Here is a 14,463-nt window from a genome sequence, read left to right on the forward strand (position 1 = left end):
CCACTGGTATAGTGTGCCTGAATTCCTTCAAACTTAAGTAAAACAGCTGATAAAATATAACCTCAGACCCATATCAAACACCACAAGAGCATTGTTACCATTCACGGTTTAACAGAAACACAATCTATAAACTACTTTGAATAGTACATTTGTTAAATTGTAAGGACATGTCTGATCTAAAAAACACTTTGGGGCATGGCAAATATTTGGGTATGTGTATATTCTCGGCCTTACTCCTCCTCATGAAATCTTGGTATTTCATTGGCTCGTACATTAGCGCTTTCTGACAACATATGCAGGCAGCCCCCGCTGTTTACCACGCAACGCGTCAAGATGCCAAAACTTAATGAACAGCTGTAAGGACGTTCCCAAACAATGAGCCATGATAGAGAGTAAAAGGAAGATGTCAGTTCCATAGATAACGAGGGGAGATAAAAGTACACAATGACTAAAATGATGGTAAATTATAGGCTACTACTGCACAGTGATTTCCCAGTCTGTCTCCCCAGCATGTTTGTGATTATAGGAGGACGGAATGGATGAAGGCCTTTCATGTGACCGGGGGACTGCCTTGGAGGGACGAGGCAGCAGGCCGTCACCATCACACACAGAGAGCAGCTACAAATTAATTCACTCCAACAACAACCCCTGTCTTCACCTGCTGCAACACGCTCTGCCAGCACTCGCAATCTACCAGCGAATTCCTTCTGCTGTGGGCTGTGAGGTGGAGGTGAAGGACAGGGGGTTTGTGGGCTCAGTGTTGTGATTGTGATGTTGTGTAATTGACAGGTATGTTTGAATCCAGTGTCTGACGCAAACATCACACCGAACACTCTGGGGTCGGACAACAAAACTTGTCTGCTTCCAGGAACATGAAAACACATGCCAAGACGACAGGGCTATTCTCAGATGATGGGGTTAGTCATTTGGTTAAACTCACATTGCGTGCAGCAAATCACTGATCCCATCCATGTGTGAACCAAAGACAATATGTATGGTGCAAGTCTCAAAGTCTGTGTGACTTTTTTGGTTGAATAAACTTAAATGCTACCTTCAAAGCAAGGAAACAACTTGGTGACCCCTGAAATAATTTGACTGTAATGTATGACAACACGGTGCTGAGAGGAAGAAAAACTGTCTACAGTGGGCTGATTTGTGTCGGCCTGCAGAGCAGAAAATCAGATCAAAGCTGAGCAGTTGTCAGCTTCTTCTTTTGTCTCTGCCAGGAATGAGACGCAGAGCTGCAAGGTCTTGAAAACAGCTGCCCTGAAGCAAAATGCTGCTCATTCACAGCTGACTGTCAGCTGTGGTTTCTCTTTCACTGGTGCAAAATATCAAAGAAGAACCATGCCAGCGTATTTGCAGGTTTTACCCCTTACTACAAATCATGTATACTTTACATTTTGTTGACCACTTTCAAATGCATTCTTTGCCGTTTTAGATTTTTGGATGTACTGTTACTGCAGTTCCAGGCAGCCTTTGGTTTTCATTGATTTCTGAATGGTACGAAAAAAGAAACTTGCTTGATTTCTGTCATCAGAGTCTGCATTACTTTCTTTCAATGTTACTTTATCATTACATAGGAATGCAGTTCACATGTGGACTAATTTGAAGGGTCTGCACAAGAGCTGAAACAATTAGCCGATTAATCTGTTAGTCCATAGACAGAAAATGATCAACTATTTTGATGATTGCTTAATTATTCCTGGTTCCAACTGCTCACGTGTGAATATTTACTGGTTTTGTTAATCCTCTATTATAATAAATTGAGTATCTTTTGGAATGTTAATCGTGCAAAACAAGCATGTGACTGTGGAAATCGTCATGGGTATTTTGTGACATTGTATAGACTAAAACAATCATTGATTAAGAAGAGAATTGGCAGGTTAATGTCTAATGATTAAATAATTGTAATAATCAATAATGGAAATTTGACAAAAATGAATGCAGACTTGATGTTCACTGTGATGGATGAACATGTTTTAAGAGTCTGCTTATAGATTTTCATTCTGTATGGAAATGAATGGAAACCAATGACGCCTAGAACAGTGGAAAATGTAAATTAATAAAATAATTCTTTTTTAAAAAAGGAAAAAAAAGAAAGAAGCATGGCTTGCAAAAACGATTACCTGTGATGTAAAGTAAAAGTGATTTGTAGTGAATGAGCTAAACGGTACTGCCCTTTATAAAGACTAGATGAAATCTAGAAAAACAGAAAATCTATATGTTAATGAATCTGCAGCACAAAGCAATCTTGGCAGGATATATTGGAGTCTTTCATTTGGAGAGAGAGTCCATTCTCCTTCTTCCTCTCTCCCTATTTGAAATGCCTGTTAACAAGGCTGAAGTCAGTAATTGATTTTACCTCTTTAATCTCCCCTCTCCATTATGAGGAGATCTCTCCTCTGCACCTGGGGCCAGCGCTCTCGTCTTTTTTCTTATCTGCCGTGAGGACACTAGCCCCTCCCAGTGTGGGCTGTACTAATCCCCAGACTCTTCACACACACACACACACACACACACACACACACTCTCATGGGAGAACCCCACAGCCGACAGTATGCCAGACAGTGCCTTGAGCTGCCTGTCAGCAATGTAACAGATGAGACAGATGGAGAGGCGAAACCAGACACAAAAGTGTAAGGAAACAATGGCGTTTTCAATTGGCTAAAGAAACACATGTTTCATCTATAAAAAGCACCAACATGTGAAAATGCAAATATTGAAAATCTTCTGAACATTGTAAAATACAAGTGAATTATTTGCACCACATTCACAGAGTCCTCTGTTACTTTCAACAGTAACACGTGGGAGTGAAGACAGCAAACCTCTCAGGCTCTGAGAGTCTGAGTCTGACATGATTTCAGTGTGACACCATAAACGATCCTGCCTGCTATGGCTTGACAGGAGATGGTCAGACTGGTGAATGCAGAGAAAGACAACTACTCTCATAGTTTTATGTAAATGCACTAGACAGGATGAGCAATTTGCCGTTGAAAGTTGAAAACTCTAAAAGTAAAAGGAGCTTTGATCATCTGATGAATCAAGAAGGGGAAAAAATGAAAGAACAGAATGAAAAGAGCCTCATGAATCATAAATTCACCACATTTGCATTTCCACTCATCCTGACTTTCCACTTAGAAATAAATCAGTGTGTATGCAGAAGAATTGTCATCAGATAGGATATGAAATGATATGATAGGATAGGATAGGATAGGATGGAGGTCAAACTGGCCACTGTTTTTCCTGTTAAAGATGCTTTCAATTAACTATATACAGAATGTATAGTCTATTTTATATCATCAAAGGATTTGAATCTCCAATTATGATCATCATTTTATGTTTTGCCCACTCAAAAAACATAAACTATATTCTGAACTAGATGCAATGCTTATTTTACACAGTGATATATGCATGTACTTGTCTCCATTCTTGTATTATCATTGCGTCTCTGCCATATGCTCAATTTAAACGAGGAATATACTGATAGATTTACGGCTAAATGCTGTGAATAAAAACAGAATATCAAATTAAAAGTGAGGCGTTAAAGACACCAACATTTACATCGGATGATGCGATTCTAGTGCTGAGCCTTTATGCAAAAGACCACTTCAAGTTCAGATGGTACACCAAGATGAAGAAAATTATTATTGCATGTGTTGATTCATTGATTATTGTAGTATTGATTGAATATGTTGTTTGCCTGTAGCATTAAGATAAAAAGGCATATTTCAGTGCTTTTCAGAGTGTTAATATATTTTGAGAGCCTGTTGGTGGTATGACCACAAAGTGTCATTATCAAAAACCCGACGTGATGCATTCATGGGGAGATGAAAGCATAAAGTGTCTGGGTCTGACTGACAAAGCTTTGTGCCCATCATGCTGTTACAGCTGCAGTATTCACTCCAGATCAGTAGATGGTGGTAATCAACCATGTAACATGACGCTGTGTGTTGTTTTCACTCCATCACAGGAGGTGGCAGTGTTGGAGAGGGCAGACACAGTCAAACATCCGTCAACAAACAGGACACCTTCGGCACGGTTATGGTCGTCCAGTGTCGTTTCATCACACCATACTTAGCATTCCCCGGCTTCCTGGTGTAAACGAGTCATTTAGGATCAACGTCCGTCAGAGAAATGACCTGCACAAAACTAATCTTTTCTAAAAGACCTCGCGTGAAAGTGGGACGGCTGCTCGGTGCAGCTTTCACCTCCCGCAGATGTTTCCACGCTGAACTAGTAAGAACTTCTTGATTTCACAAGGTGTGTTTTCACTGAACATCACAAACACAATGCAGTGCATCGAGACTGACCTGACAGTGAACCTGATCACCTCGCAGGAAAGACGTGAATCCAGCGGACTTCCGATCGTTCATCACGGCGAGTATGTGTGTGACCTCCCACCCAACCACAGGTTCCCCATGGGCAAGTTCCCCCGGGTTTTACACTTCTTACTCAAAGATCAAGTCATCGCAGAGAAACAGGTGAGTGACCCACTGAGATGAAAACTACTATTGTTCTGTGCTGAAATGTCACCAATATAATCGATTGATCAACTGATGGAAAATAAATCGACAGCAATTTTGACAGTTTATTAATGATAAAGCTGTATCACTGTAAACTGAGCATCTTTTGGTTAGGTAACATTTAAAGATGTCACCCTGGCTACTTAAACTATTCTGGCCAGTTTTAGTCATTTTATAGACTAATTAATCAATAACAAATAACAGATGGATTAATTGATAGTGAAAATAATTCTTAGTTGCAGGACTAATATTATTAGTAGTTGTACTACTGGAAGCACTCTCACATGTTCCTGTTAATGTGAATTTCCTTTTGTCACAGTAGGTGTGGGTCCCTGAAATTGCCTCTAAAGAGTTGCTCGGCTGCGTGCACACTGAGGAATACTTGAACAGCTTCATAAATGGGAAAACAAACGAGCAAGAACAAAGGAGGACAGGGTTCCCCTGGAGTGAAGGCATAGTGAGACGCTGCCGATATGAAACAGGTGAGAAGAGCATCTGATTCAGCAGCTGAGTGGCCTGAAAGATCCCACTACATGCTGTTCACTCTGTCTCTCTCTTGTTGACAGGTGGGACTCTTCTAGCTGCTGAAGTAGCTCTGCAGAGGGGTATGGCCTGCAGCACAGCAGGAGGAACCCAATCACGCTTTTCCAAGCTATGGTTCAGGGTTTTGTCTCCTCAATGACTTGGCAGTTGCAGCCAAATACCTGATGGGCATCTCCTCGCCCAAGAGGAAGGTTCTGATTGTGGATCTAGACGTGCATCAGGTGGCGTTAGCTTGTCTCTGCTACTTTTAATGTTGTGGGGTTATACACGCTTTTGTCTTTGTTGACAAGCTGAACTTTTTTTTTCTTCTGCATCAAACAGGGTGACGGCACTGCTTTCATCTTTAAAGAGGAGCCGTGTGTGTTTACATTCTCGGTGCACTGTGGGAAAAACTTCCCCCTCCGTAAACAACAGAGCGACCTAGATATCAGCGTGGAGGACGGGCTGGAAGACGAGGAGTTCCTCTCCACAGGCACGTTAACACAGGCCATAATGAGGCTCAAAATGAAAATATAAAACGGTTGAAAGTATGTTAACAGTAATTTGAATGAAGAGCTTGTTTCTGTAAACTAACTTACATGACTGATGATGTCCTCTATAGTGGAGGCTCACCTTCCCTGGCTGCTGGAGACTTTTCGACCAGACTTGGTCCTGTATGACGCAGGTGTCGACCCTCATTGGGAAGATGAACTCGGGAGGCTCCGTCTGACTGACCAAGGCGAGTGATAACTTTGATGCCCAAGTATTAGTATCATTTCTAGACCTTTTTTTGAATGACTGTGAGTATCTCGTAGGGCTGTATCAGAGAGATCTGTACGTGATGAAGACTGTGGTGAGCAGAGGTGTTCCTGTCGCTGCTGTTATTGGTGGAGGATACTCGAGAGACATCGACAAACTGGCCCTCAGACACTCCATCGTCCACAGAGCGGCGACTCAGGTACAGGACACATGACCAAATGTTGTTTGGACGACCCTTTCAATACAGAATCTTTTACAAAATGTTTCACTGAACATGAGTGCATATTGTGTTCATGTTCTTCATATTTCAGGTTTGGAGGGAGTGTGGAATGTGAAACCTTTATGCCCAAAATCAAGAGGAACCTCAGAGCTTAACTGATACTTGATCCTCAGGAGCCAATGCCAATTTGTGAATTAAAAAAATGTGGTAATGCTAATATGAATCAATACTCTTTTTACGTTTTATATACTGTATATTTATATGATGCACATGCAACAGCTGTGCATATTTATCAAGAATTATGAAAAAGATATTGGAGACAATGGATTCCTAACAGATTCTGTGTCTACGAATATTTTAATCTGCAGGACAAATTATGTAATACATTTCATGAACTCTTGTTTCTGAACTGTGAACCTTTTTTTGAGTATTTGACAGGATATTTGCAGCTAACCTACATTCTGTATGTGATAAACTAATATAATCGTCCATCCAATGTATAAAGTGAGCTCTACTCGGGATATCTTAATTTGGAAAGGTTTTTAAGAAGACGTTTACCTCATCAAGATACTGTATCAGTACTTAGTACGTAGTATAGTAGTAACTGTGTGTAACAATTAAATATTCTGTTGTTGAACAATTTGTGGCTGTCGCTGAATGAAGATCTACCAAAGAATTACAGGTATCGTTCATGACAGTAAATGCAACACAACAACACTCATGAACAAAAATATTTAATAAGGAAAAACAAATTCAAACTCAAAAGGATTTACATCAGGTCACATAAGACATTAAGGTACCAGTGTCACATCAGAACAAACAGTTGGTCCACACATACTGTACTGATAAAGATACATGCCGTCCGTGGCAAGACGGGTACAGATAACCAGTATGTTTCAAGTTTCACCTTTTTTTTGTCATTCACTGACATCAAGCAGCGACATATTTGTGGTACAGTGCAATGTTTATTCACAGTAGATGAGGCAGTTGATTTTGCTGAAACGTACCAGTTGTGTAGCTCAGCTTGTTACTTCAACACAAGACAGTACACAACTACTACAAACATCAAGTGCGTGCACGCGCACACACACACACACACACACACACGCACGCGCACACACACACACACACACACACACACACAGGCAACACGTTCTTTGAAACACTTAGAGAATAAAACAACAAGCAAATGCACAAATGTTTTGGGAGATATTCTGCACAACTTTGAGCTCTTCCAATGTTAGTGTTATGATAGGTTACATATGAGCAGTTTACAGAAAGTCCCACCAACAAGTCCAGAACAGATACTTGCTGCAGGTTTAGAGTTAAGGAACGTGCAAACAGGCAGACACAAAGAATGAAGTATGAATTTTCCACTGTAATAAATGCAGATGGAAGAGTATACTGTAGTCTCACAAATTCCTATTTTATTCCTCTATTAAAAGTCCAAGAGAAAAACAGTGCATTTCTTAACGTTTCCCTTGCAGAAATGCTCTTCTTAAAAAAAAGAGTTAAAATCGTTAGCAGCACTGGAGCTCGCTGCGGGTTTGATAATAAAAACAAATTCTTGACACTAAGAGAGAACACAAACTGGATATCTGGATACTGCTTGTTGTTTTCTTGTACTGAAATAGAATAAATACTTTAAAAACATGGTATAGTATACAGTAATAGCCATTGTTGAACACCGCCATTCTCTGTGCGTCCTCCACTGCTGCAGCATAACCATTACAGTGATACCATCCGAAATAACAGTTAATCCTAAATATGGATGGGTCACACACACACAGCTGGCTCCAGGACTACCAGAAACTTAAAGAGAGTGCAGCAGTGGAGTAGTTTAGTGTGAGTAGTTTAGTGTACCTTCAACAATGGCTACATCTGTAAATGTATAAACTTTTCTGTTACAAGAATTTAATAATCATTAAATGTGTGATTCGGTGCTAAAACTTGAGGCAGAGTTGATGCAAAATAAAATCAAACAAGTTAAAATCATATTTTCCATAACTGAACTTTCTCCGCCACCACACACCAGTTGGCATGATCAAAGTAAGTGTGTGTGACATGAAGCTCCTCCACATGATTCTCTATCAGCTCTGCCAGTTCTCCCTCCCTGAAGACATGATAGTACCTCAGGCAAGAGCCCTCCACCTGCCCCTCGCTCCCCTGAGGACTCCTTGTGTTTTCCTGCTGCTCTTTTCTCTGCGGCCCTCCTTCACTTTCATCTCCAGACTGCTTCAGGTGCTCTTTCTGGAAGGGGACCAGATCTGACGGGACCAGATCTGGCAGGGCCAGAGAGCCACACTCCTGGGCTAAAGATACTGAAACACTCTGGTTTTCTGTGCCGTTGTTGTTGTTGTTGCCTCCAGGATCATTTTGTCCCTTGTGCAGGTCTGTGACTGAGTCAAAGACGTCCTCCTCTGATCCAATCACAGACGGCGGGGAAAAGAAGCTCGAGACCTGCTTGATGAGGCCCCGTCCTCTCCCACGGTGGCTGGCCTTGTTCCCCTCGTTTTCACCTGTGGGTGAAGATAAAGTGCTCAGCTCTCTGGAGGACGACCGGGAGATGGATAAGCTTCCAAAGTCGAACACAGAATCCAGAGACCTAGAGAAGAACCACAGTCTCTGTGTCCTCTGCTGTGGCGTGGTGCAGGTTAGATCTTCTTCGTCTGCCACGGAGGATGTGCTTCTAACCTTCCTGTGCTTGTCACTGTTGTCTATGGCTTCGCTCACGCTCTGAGCTGTGGCCCTCCGTCTGGGTTTGGCGTGCTCCCTGTTGAAGCCGGAGGGCGAATGAGGGTTGGGGTTCCAGGGAACGAAGATGTCCTGTTTCTCAAATTTACGACGTTTCTGCTCCATGGCCCACACGTAGATCATGATGTGTCCACCCACTCGCAGGGTGCGAGCCATCTCCTTTATTGCTCGAATACGACGCTCTTTGGTGGACAAATGATGGATGACTGTGAAAAAAAACATTAATTTGTCACAATTAAGTAGGATGATGAGTAGGCATTCATTTAATTATGATGAGTCACATTCAGCACTTGCATCAACAAAACACATTATGTACACTGTGGCACACAACATAAATTAATAGTGTGGGTGTCTGCTGTCATCTTTAGTCCTATTTACACTTTTGTTGGAGGACACACATGAATTATTTCACACTGTTGGCTAGGCAACACAAGCTTGTGGTAAACTGATGTTTATCATTATTATGAGGCAAATGGCAGCTGCAGCAGTTGAGGGAGCGACGTGTTGCTGAGAGGGAGGAATCAACAACATTGAAACCTCCCTTTAACTGTGTGTATGTGTGTGTGTCCATTACCTGCAATAGAGAGCACAGCGTCGAAGCAGCCGTCTCTGTAAGGCAAATGCAGCCCGTCGCACATCTGGACCTCGTGTCCTTGGCTCCAGGCAAAGTCCACCAGGGGGCGACAAACATCGCACCCCAGCTTGAACACCTCCTTGTTGATGTGGAGATACTTGCCATTGCCACAACCTGTCAAGGTCAAGACAGTCAGCTACAACACTAGCGTCTGATTTTAAATGATAAGTGCTCTGATTAGATTTAAAATACTCTCTCCTTCTCCTAAAGGGAAGCCAATTTTACAATTACTTATTGTGTTTACAAATAACAATAGAAAAAAGCACAACGTATTAATGATCAAGTGTCATTACATCACTGCTGGAGGTGACACCCACCAATGTCAGCGACGATGCTCCCTGGCTGCAGGTCCAGCAGGAACTGTCGTACCTTTGGCCAGGCTTTATAGCGGCTGTCGTTGAAATATGGAGCTATCTTGTCATAGACACTGTGCACATGGTCTCTCTCGAGCTGACTGGCAGCCTCCTCCATCATGTTCGTCCAGGCTGCCTCATGCAGTGGCCTCACAGTGTCATGTCTGCAAGGACAAACACATGTCCCTGCTCATTTCCAACTGATAAAATCCATCAAATAGTCACTCAGTTTCATTAGGAAAATTTAAAAAAAAGACAGCAATGTGGACGCCCTGACGGGAACAGCGCAGTGGTGATCCTCTCTACATGCTTGTTAAAGTCCAACAAGGTCAGCTGGAAACCTTAATCAGCAGACACACTCAAACATCTGTCAGGCAGCAGCGGTAATTTAACCCCAAACCCTCCGCCTTGTACTTGAAGTACCAGCTGCGGTCATGATCAGTCGGCCTCCTCACATCCACCCTGCAGTCCTCCAGAAGGACAGACTGATGTTGAGCACTATGAATGAAAGTCATCAGGTTTAATTTGTCATCAATCGTCTGTAACCGTGACAAAACCAGAGCGGGAGATCATAAATTAACTAACACGGTAACTGTGAGGAGGCAGTCCTCGTCTCACAGAGCACTCAGCAGCTCTATTTCCACAGCAGCCGTGTCAAATTGTTTTTTTGGTAACGCAGAAGCAAAAGGTCAACACATAAATCATTTCTATTGGCAACAAGATGCAAAACAAACAACATCAATCATGTTTGTGTGAAAGTTTCTTTCATAAAGATTTTCCTTAGCCATGTTATACTCTCTGTAACCAGGCTGCTGCTACATATTTTAATATTTCATTCAGTGTCACAAGCAATGGAAGATTTCAGCACCAGCTCATGCTCAAGGAGTCTCTTTTACCTGAGATGACCTTCATTGATTCTGAGGAGAAATCCCTGGAAATTCAAGGCGAATATGTACACATGTGGACAGGTCTTCAGTCTGATTACATTATCTTCCATCATCTGACAGCACTGCATAACTGAATATCACTTAACTGTGTTACAGCTTTAGTTGATGTTGTTAATGTCATTGTCAAATGAAAAAGATGTTTCTTTTCCTCTGACACAGAACTGTGGCTACTTTCAAAGTCCTTTCACCGTTTTAAAAAAAAAATGAGGAATACCAAGAAATAATATTCTGACAATGTGTTAGAAAAGATGATGTAGTTGAGCAGAAACAGAGAAGTGAGATAATATGGTTTGAAAACCATCCATGACATCTATAAATATTTCATAAATAGTAGCTTATCACATTAATGAGGATTTCACTGTTTAACATTTAGAGGTGCTTTATAGAATTTCAGAACTGATTGCGAATTTGGGGATTATGTAATTGTGATGTTATGTGTGTTATGTCTGGTTTTCACAGCTCCCACTGCAGTAATCTCAGTTTATTAGGATGCGGCCCACAGTTCCTGCAGTGCTGCTGCGGCTCCCACAAGCAACAATATGTATGAAGAGTTTTTCGACACTATACTGCAAAAGGATAACATTATCGTTTTAGACAAACAAATATCTCAATATGCAGAGTTTTCATTTGACTTGTGTGGTTATCTTTCATTACATATTATCATGTGGTTTAATCAATTTTATGCAGTGCAAACGAGCACATTTTCCATCACATTTTGACCACAAGAAGATTGTAAAAGCAGAGAAGATTTTCAGAGCTGCCTTTTTCCAAAAGCTTTCTTCTTCTTGCAGCAAGCATGGCATCAGTTGGTTATATAGGTCAGAACAGGTAATTAGCACAAATAGTTCATTCAAAAAATGGCAATAGCACAAAAAAGGTTGCTTTTTAACAACTGAATAAGGCCAGCAGAGAAGTAGGCTGTCTGTTTCTTCATCTGCATTCAACATCTGATTTGTACAAACACTGATAGTAAGCACCAAATCATTAAACCACACAGAGTGCAAGATCAGTTCACAATATGGGTACATTTGCTGCAAGACATCTTTCAGCCCATCTTCAGCAAAGTGATGAGGATTTTCTGATTTGTGATGAAGAGACGACTTGCTCTTTTGAATCACATGTGATGGAGGAAAGTTGTCAGTGCCGACTCATAGCAGCATGCATCGTATATCACTGCCATCATACAGCTGCCATATGTTGAAAAATCAATAAGGGCTGTAAATATAAACGTAATAGAAACGTTTACCATTTCTGTTTATCTCCAATTACTTTGCATAATATTCTATTACAATCCTCCATCCAGTGTGAAAATCTGCTGATGATGGTTTTAGTGTTCCATTAAATAGCATTGAATTTAAATGAACAAGTTAGACTGTCCTTCCACTTCAACGCCTGCATATCTATCTCTGTTTTAAATATGTCTGCCACAATAAACAGAGGGATGCAACCTAATGAGCCATGTAATGCCATAGTGCACTCAGCTGATGAGGTAAACCAGAAGGAAAGCGATCAGACATTTCCCCTCCACCTCTCTAAAAAGACATTAGACCTGTCCTTGAATTTCATACTGTCTGGTGCCCGTTGTGTGCACCACTGTACACAATGAATATTACCAGCAACATTTACCACAGGATATTAGCAACAAAGGCCAACCTGTGCTACGTGAAACATGAAAGTGTTCCTCTATATATACACTGACTGTCAGAGCCGGACCCTCACTGTGCATTACCAGGCTTGTCTGTGTTCTCCTCCGTCGGTAAATATAGTGTGTGCAGCATCCCATCTTCCTTCCCTCAGACCTATTTCTGGACCACCATCATCTGCATCATCCCAGCCAAGTGGAAGGAAAACATCCCTTATATAACGTTGTAATCTGGCCTCCTTCATTGTCTGTGCTCAATTCCGCCTGAGTTTCCCCCTCTGCTCACTAAACTGTGGCCGTCCTCGGCTGACATTATGTAACCGGCAGCTGGGGAGGCTCACAGCACTGCCTCTGACTGACAATGGGAACTAAAATTAAATCAGGAGGACAGAGGCAGCGTCTGGCACACTGATTTGTCCGAGGTATAGGACATTCACTGGATGAAGATAAAATCAGCCATCAATTACAGCCTTTGGTTTTTGAATCTAGCTTCCCTGGCAACTCTCCAAATATCAAAATAAGTTCAATAAAAAGACATTTTGGACACAACATGTATAACTCTAAATATGAGCAGCTGCTTGCCTTTCAAGTTGTACAATTCTGCACATATCTAGTTTTAGACAAATGTTCCTGGACCATGTAGCGCTCAGGTCAGACCTCAGCAGTGCTTTGATGAGATTAGTGGTGTTATTATAAACAGTCAGGGCTGCACAGTCATTCTGCCAGCTGCCTCCAACCGCTGCATGAACACAAGGAACCACAGAGAACAGGTTTACCCATCAAGTGTGCCAGCAGCTAATGACTCAACATCAACATGTGGCGAGAGGTAGTCTGCTAAACTTAGACTGCCCTCACTGCCTCAAGCATCTGTTGTTCTCACAATGCAACTTATAGGACATATATACTGTAAAATGTGAGTAATAATAATAAGTTGATTTATCCAGAGGCCGTAGATAAAGAGCACAATCAGTGGACAGACAAAATTCGACCCAATTAAATCAGAATCACTTTTTTTTTTGTCCATTTCAAGTGCTTTGAAACGTCCATTCAAATGTATTTCAATTCGAGAATGGATATCAGGGGATCAGACTACTTTGTGTCCCATCAAAGTTTCTTCAATGGATTCATTTAATTCTAGATACAAATATATCCAGGTGGGATTTTAGACATTTAACCGACCAAAATATAATGGACATAATGCAATAACTGCTATGATCATGTCAATGCAAAGCCACTCACCGTGCAACGCGTAAACCGCCGAGCAATTATCCGCCTCTCGCCTCAGGTCGCTGGAGGTAAACTTCCCTCTCTGCTCGCGCGATTGATCTACATGATCGATCTGCCGTGAGGATCGGAAGCACGCGCTCGACACGGCGGCACCGAGCACATTATCAACGACACTGTGAGGACGGACGGACAACTGCAGCCAAGAGAAACACCTGCCGTGAGAGACCGCCAGCAGCTTACTGGCCGCCGGACGGCATCAAATCCACAACATGTTGAGCCTTACACCTGTCAAGGTGGTTTGGAAATACGGCAAGACTTCCGGCGAGAAGTTTCAAAATGAAAGCCTCGTTGGTGAAAGCGTAAAACCGTTGCCTAATTAAGTTTAATGATTAAAGTGATAATAAAGCATAGGAAGATCATTTGCAAGCAGGCTTGAAGTGAGGATGAAGTGATGCAAATGCAATGGATACTGCACAGACTGGAGTGTGTAATATCTCTTCCTATCATTATAATCGAAGCTGAAATCGAGATCACAATAACTGCAAATAGAAATCACAAGCAAAGCCCCGTGGTTTCCTATGTGAGGTGGCTTCTCTGTTCAACAGAAAACAATACTGCAAGTATAATGACCAAGCACTCTTGCATAATTATATCAGACAAATAAATATATGGCCACAGTAATTCACAGCCTACTCATGCATTCCACTTTACTTTTGTTTGTCTTGTCCTGTGCTGCCCTATTGATTGATTGATTGATTGATTTAACGCTTTATTCTGTCTCTCTTTGGCTGAATGGATGCAGATGACGAGCAATTCCAGATCTACTTCTCTTGGTGGTTGTGGTGGACTAACATCAAGCTTTGATAATACCAATGTTGA

At 41.7% G+C, this 14,463-nt stretch overlaps 2 protein-coding genes across 2 annotated transcripts; one reads left to right on the forward strand and one right to left on the reverse strand.

The window, feature by feature from the left end:
• The first annotated feature begins 4,252 nt into the window (after window positions 1-4,252).
• Window positions 4,253-6,684, forward strand: hdac12 (histone deacetylase 12). Its single transcript, XM_070906365.1, is given in 8 exon segments — window positions 4,253-4,484; window positions 4,849-5,008; window positions 5,093-5,160; window positions 5,162-5,290; window positions 5,391-5,541; window positions 5,671-5,787; window positions 5,864-6,006; window positions 6,119-6,684. Coding segments are annotated over 8 exon segments (984 nt in total). The 5' UTR covers window positions 4,253-4,292; the 3' UTR covers window positions 6,143-6,684.
• A 1,335-nt stretch (window positions 6,685-8,019) lies between these two features.
• Window positions 8,020-13,681, reverse strand: trmt9b (tRNA methyltransferase 9B). Its single transcript, XM_070906557.1, has 4 exons — window positions 13,593-13,681; window positions 9,733-9,932; window positions 9,356-9,529; window positions 8,020-8,987 (listed from the first exon to the last, which is right to left on the reverse strand). The coding sequence occupies exons 2-4, from the start codon at window positions 9,887-9,889 to the stop codon at window positions 8,020-8,022; spliced, it is 1,299 nt and encodes a 432-aa protein (XP_070762658.1). The 5' UTR covers window positions 9,890-9,932; window positions 13,593-13,681.
• Between the last annotated feature and the right edge of the window lie 782 nt (window positions 13,682-14,463).

This window comes from Enoplosus armatus, chromosome 5 (assembly GCF_043641665.1).
Source record: "Enoplosus armatus isolate fEnoArm2 chromosome 5, fEnoArm2.hap1, whole genome shotgun sequence".
Classification (NCBI taxonomy): domain Eukaryota; kingdom Metazoa; phylum Chordata; class Actinopteri; order Centrarchiformes; family Enoplosidae; genus Enoplosus; species Enoplosus armatus.

Excerpts from the sequence above, each read along its gene's own strand:
- trmt9b (XM_070906557.1), bottom strand. The coding sequence starts at position 9,889 with ATGATGGAGGAGGCTGCCAGTCAGCTCGAGAGAGACCATGTGCACAGT. Across the intron at positions 9,530-9,732 it reads GAGCATCGTCGCTGACATTG|GTTGTGGCAATGGCAAGTAT; the intron begins GTGGGTGTCACC and ends TGACCTTGACAG. Across the intron at positions 8,988-9,355 it reads CGCTGTGCTCTCTATTGCAG|TCATCCATCATTTGTCCACC; the intron begins GTAATGGACACA and ends TTTTTTTCACAG.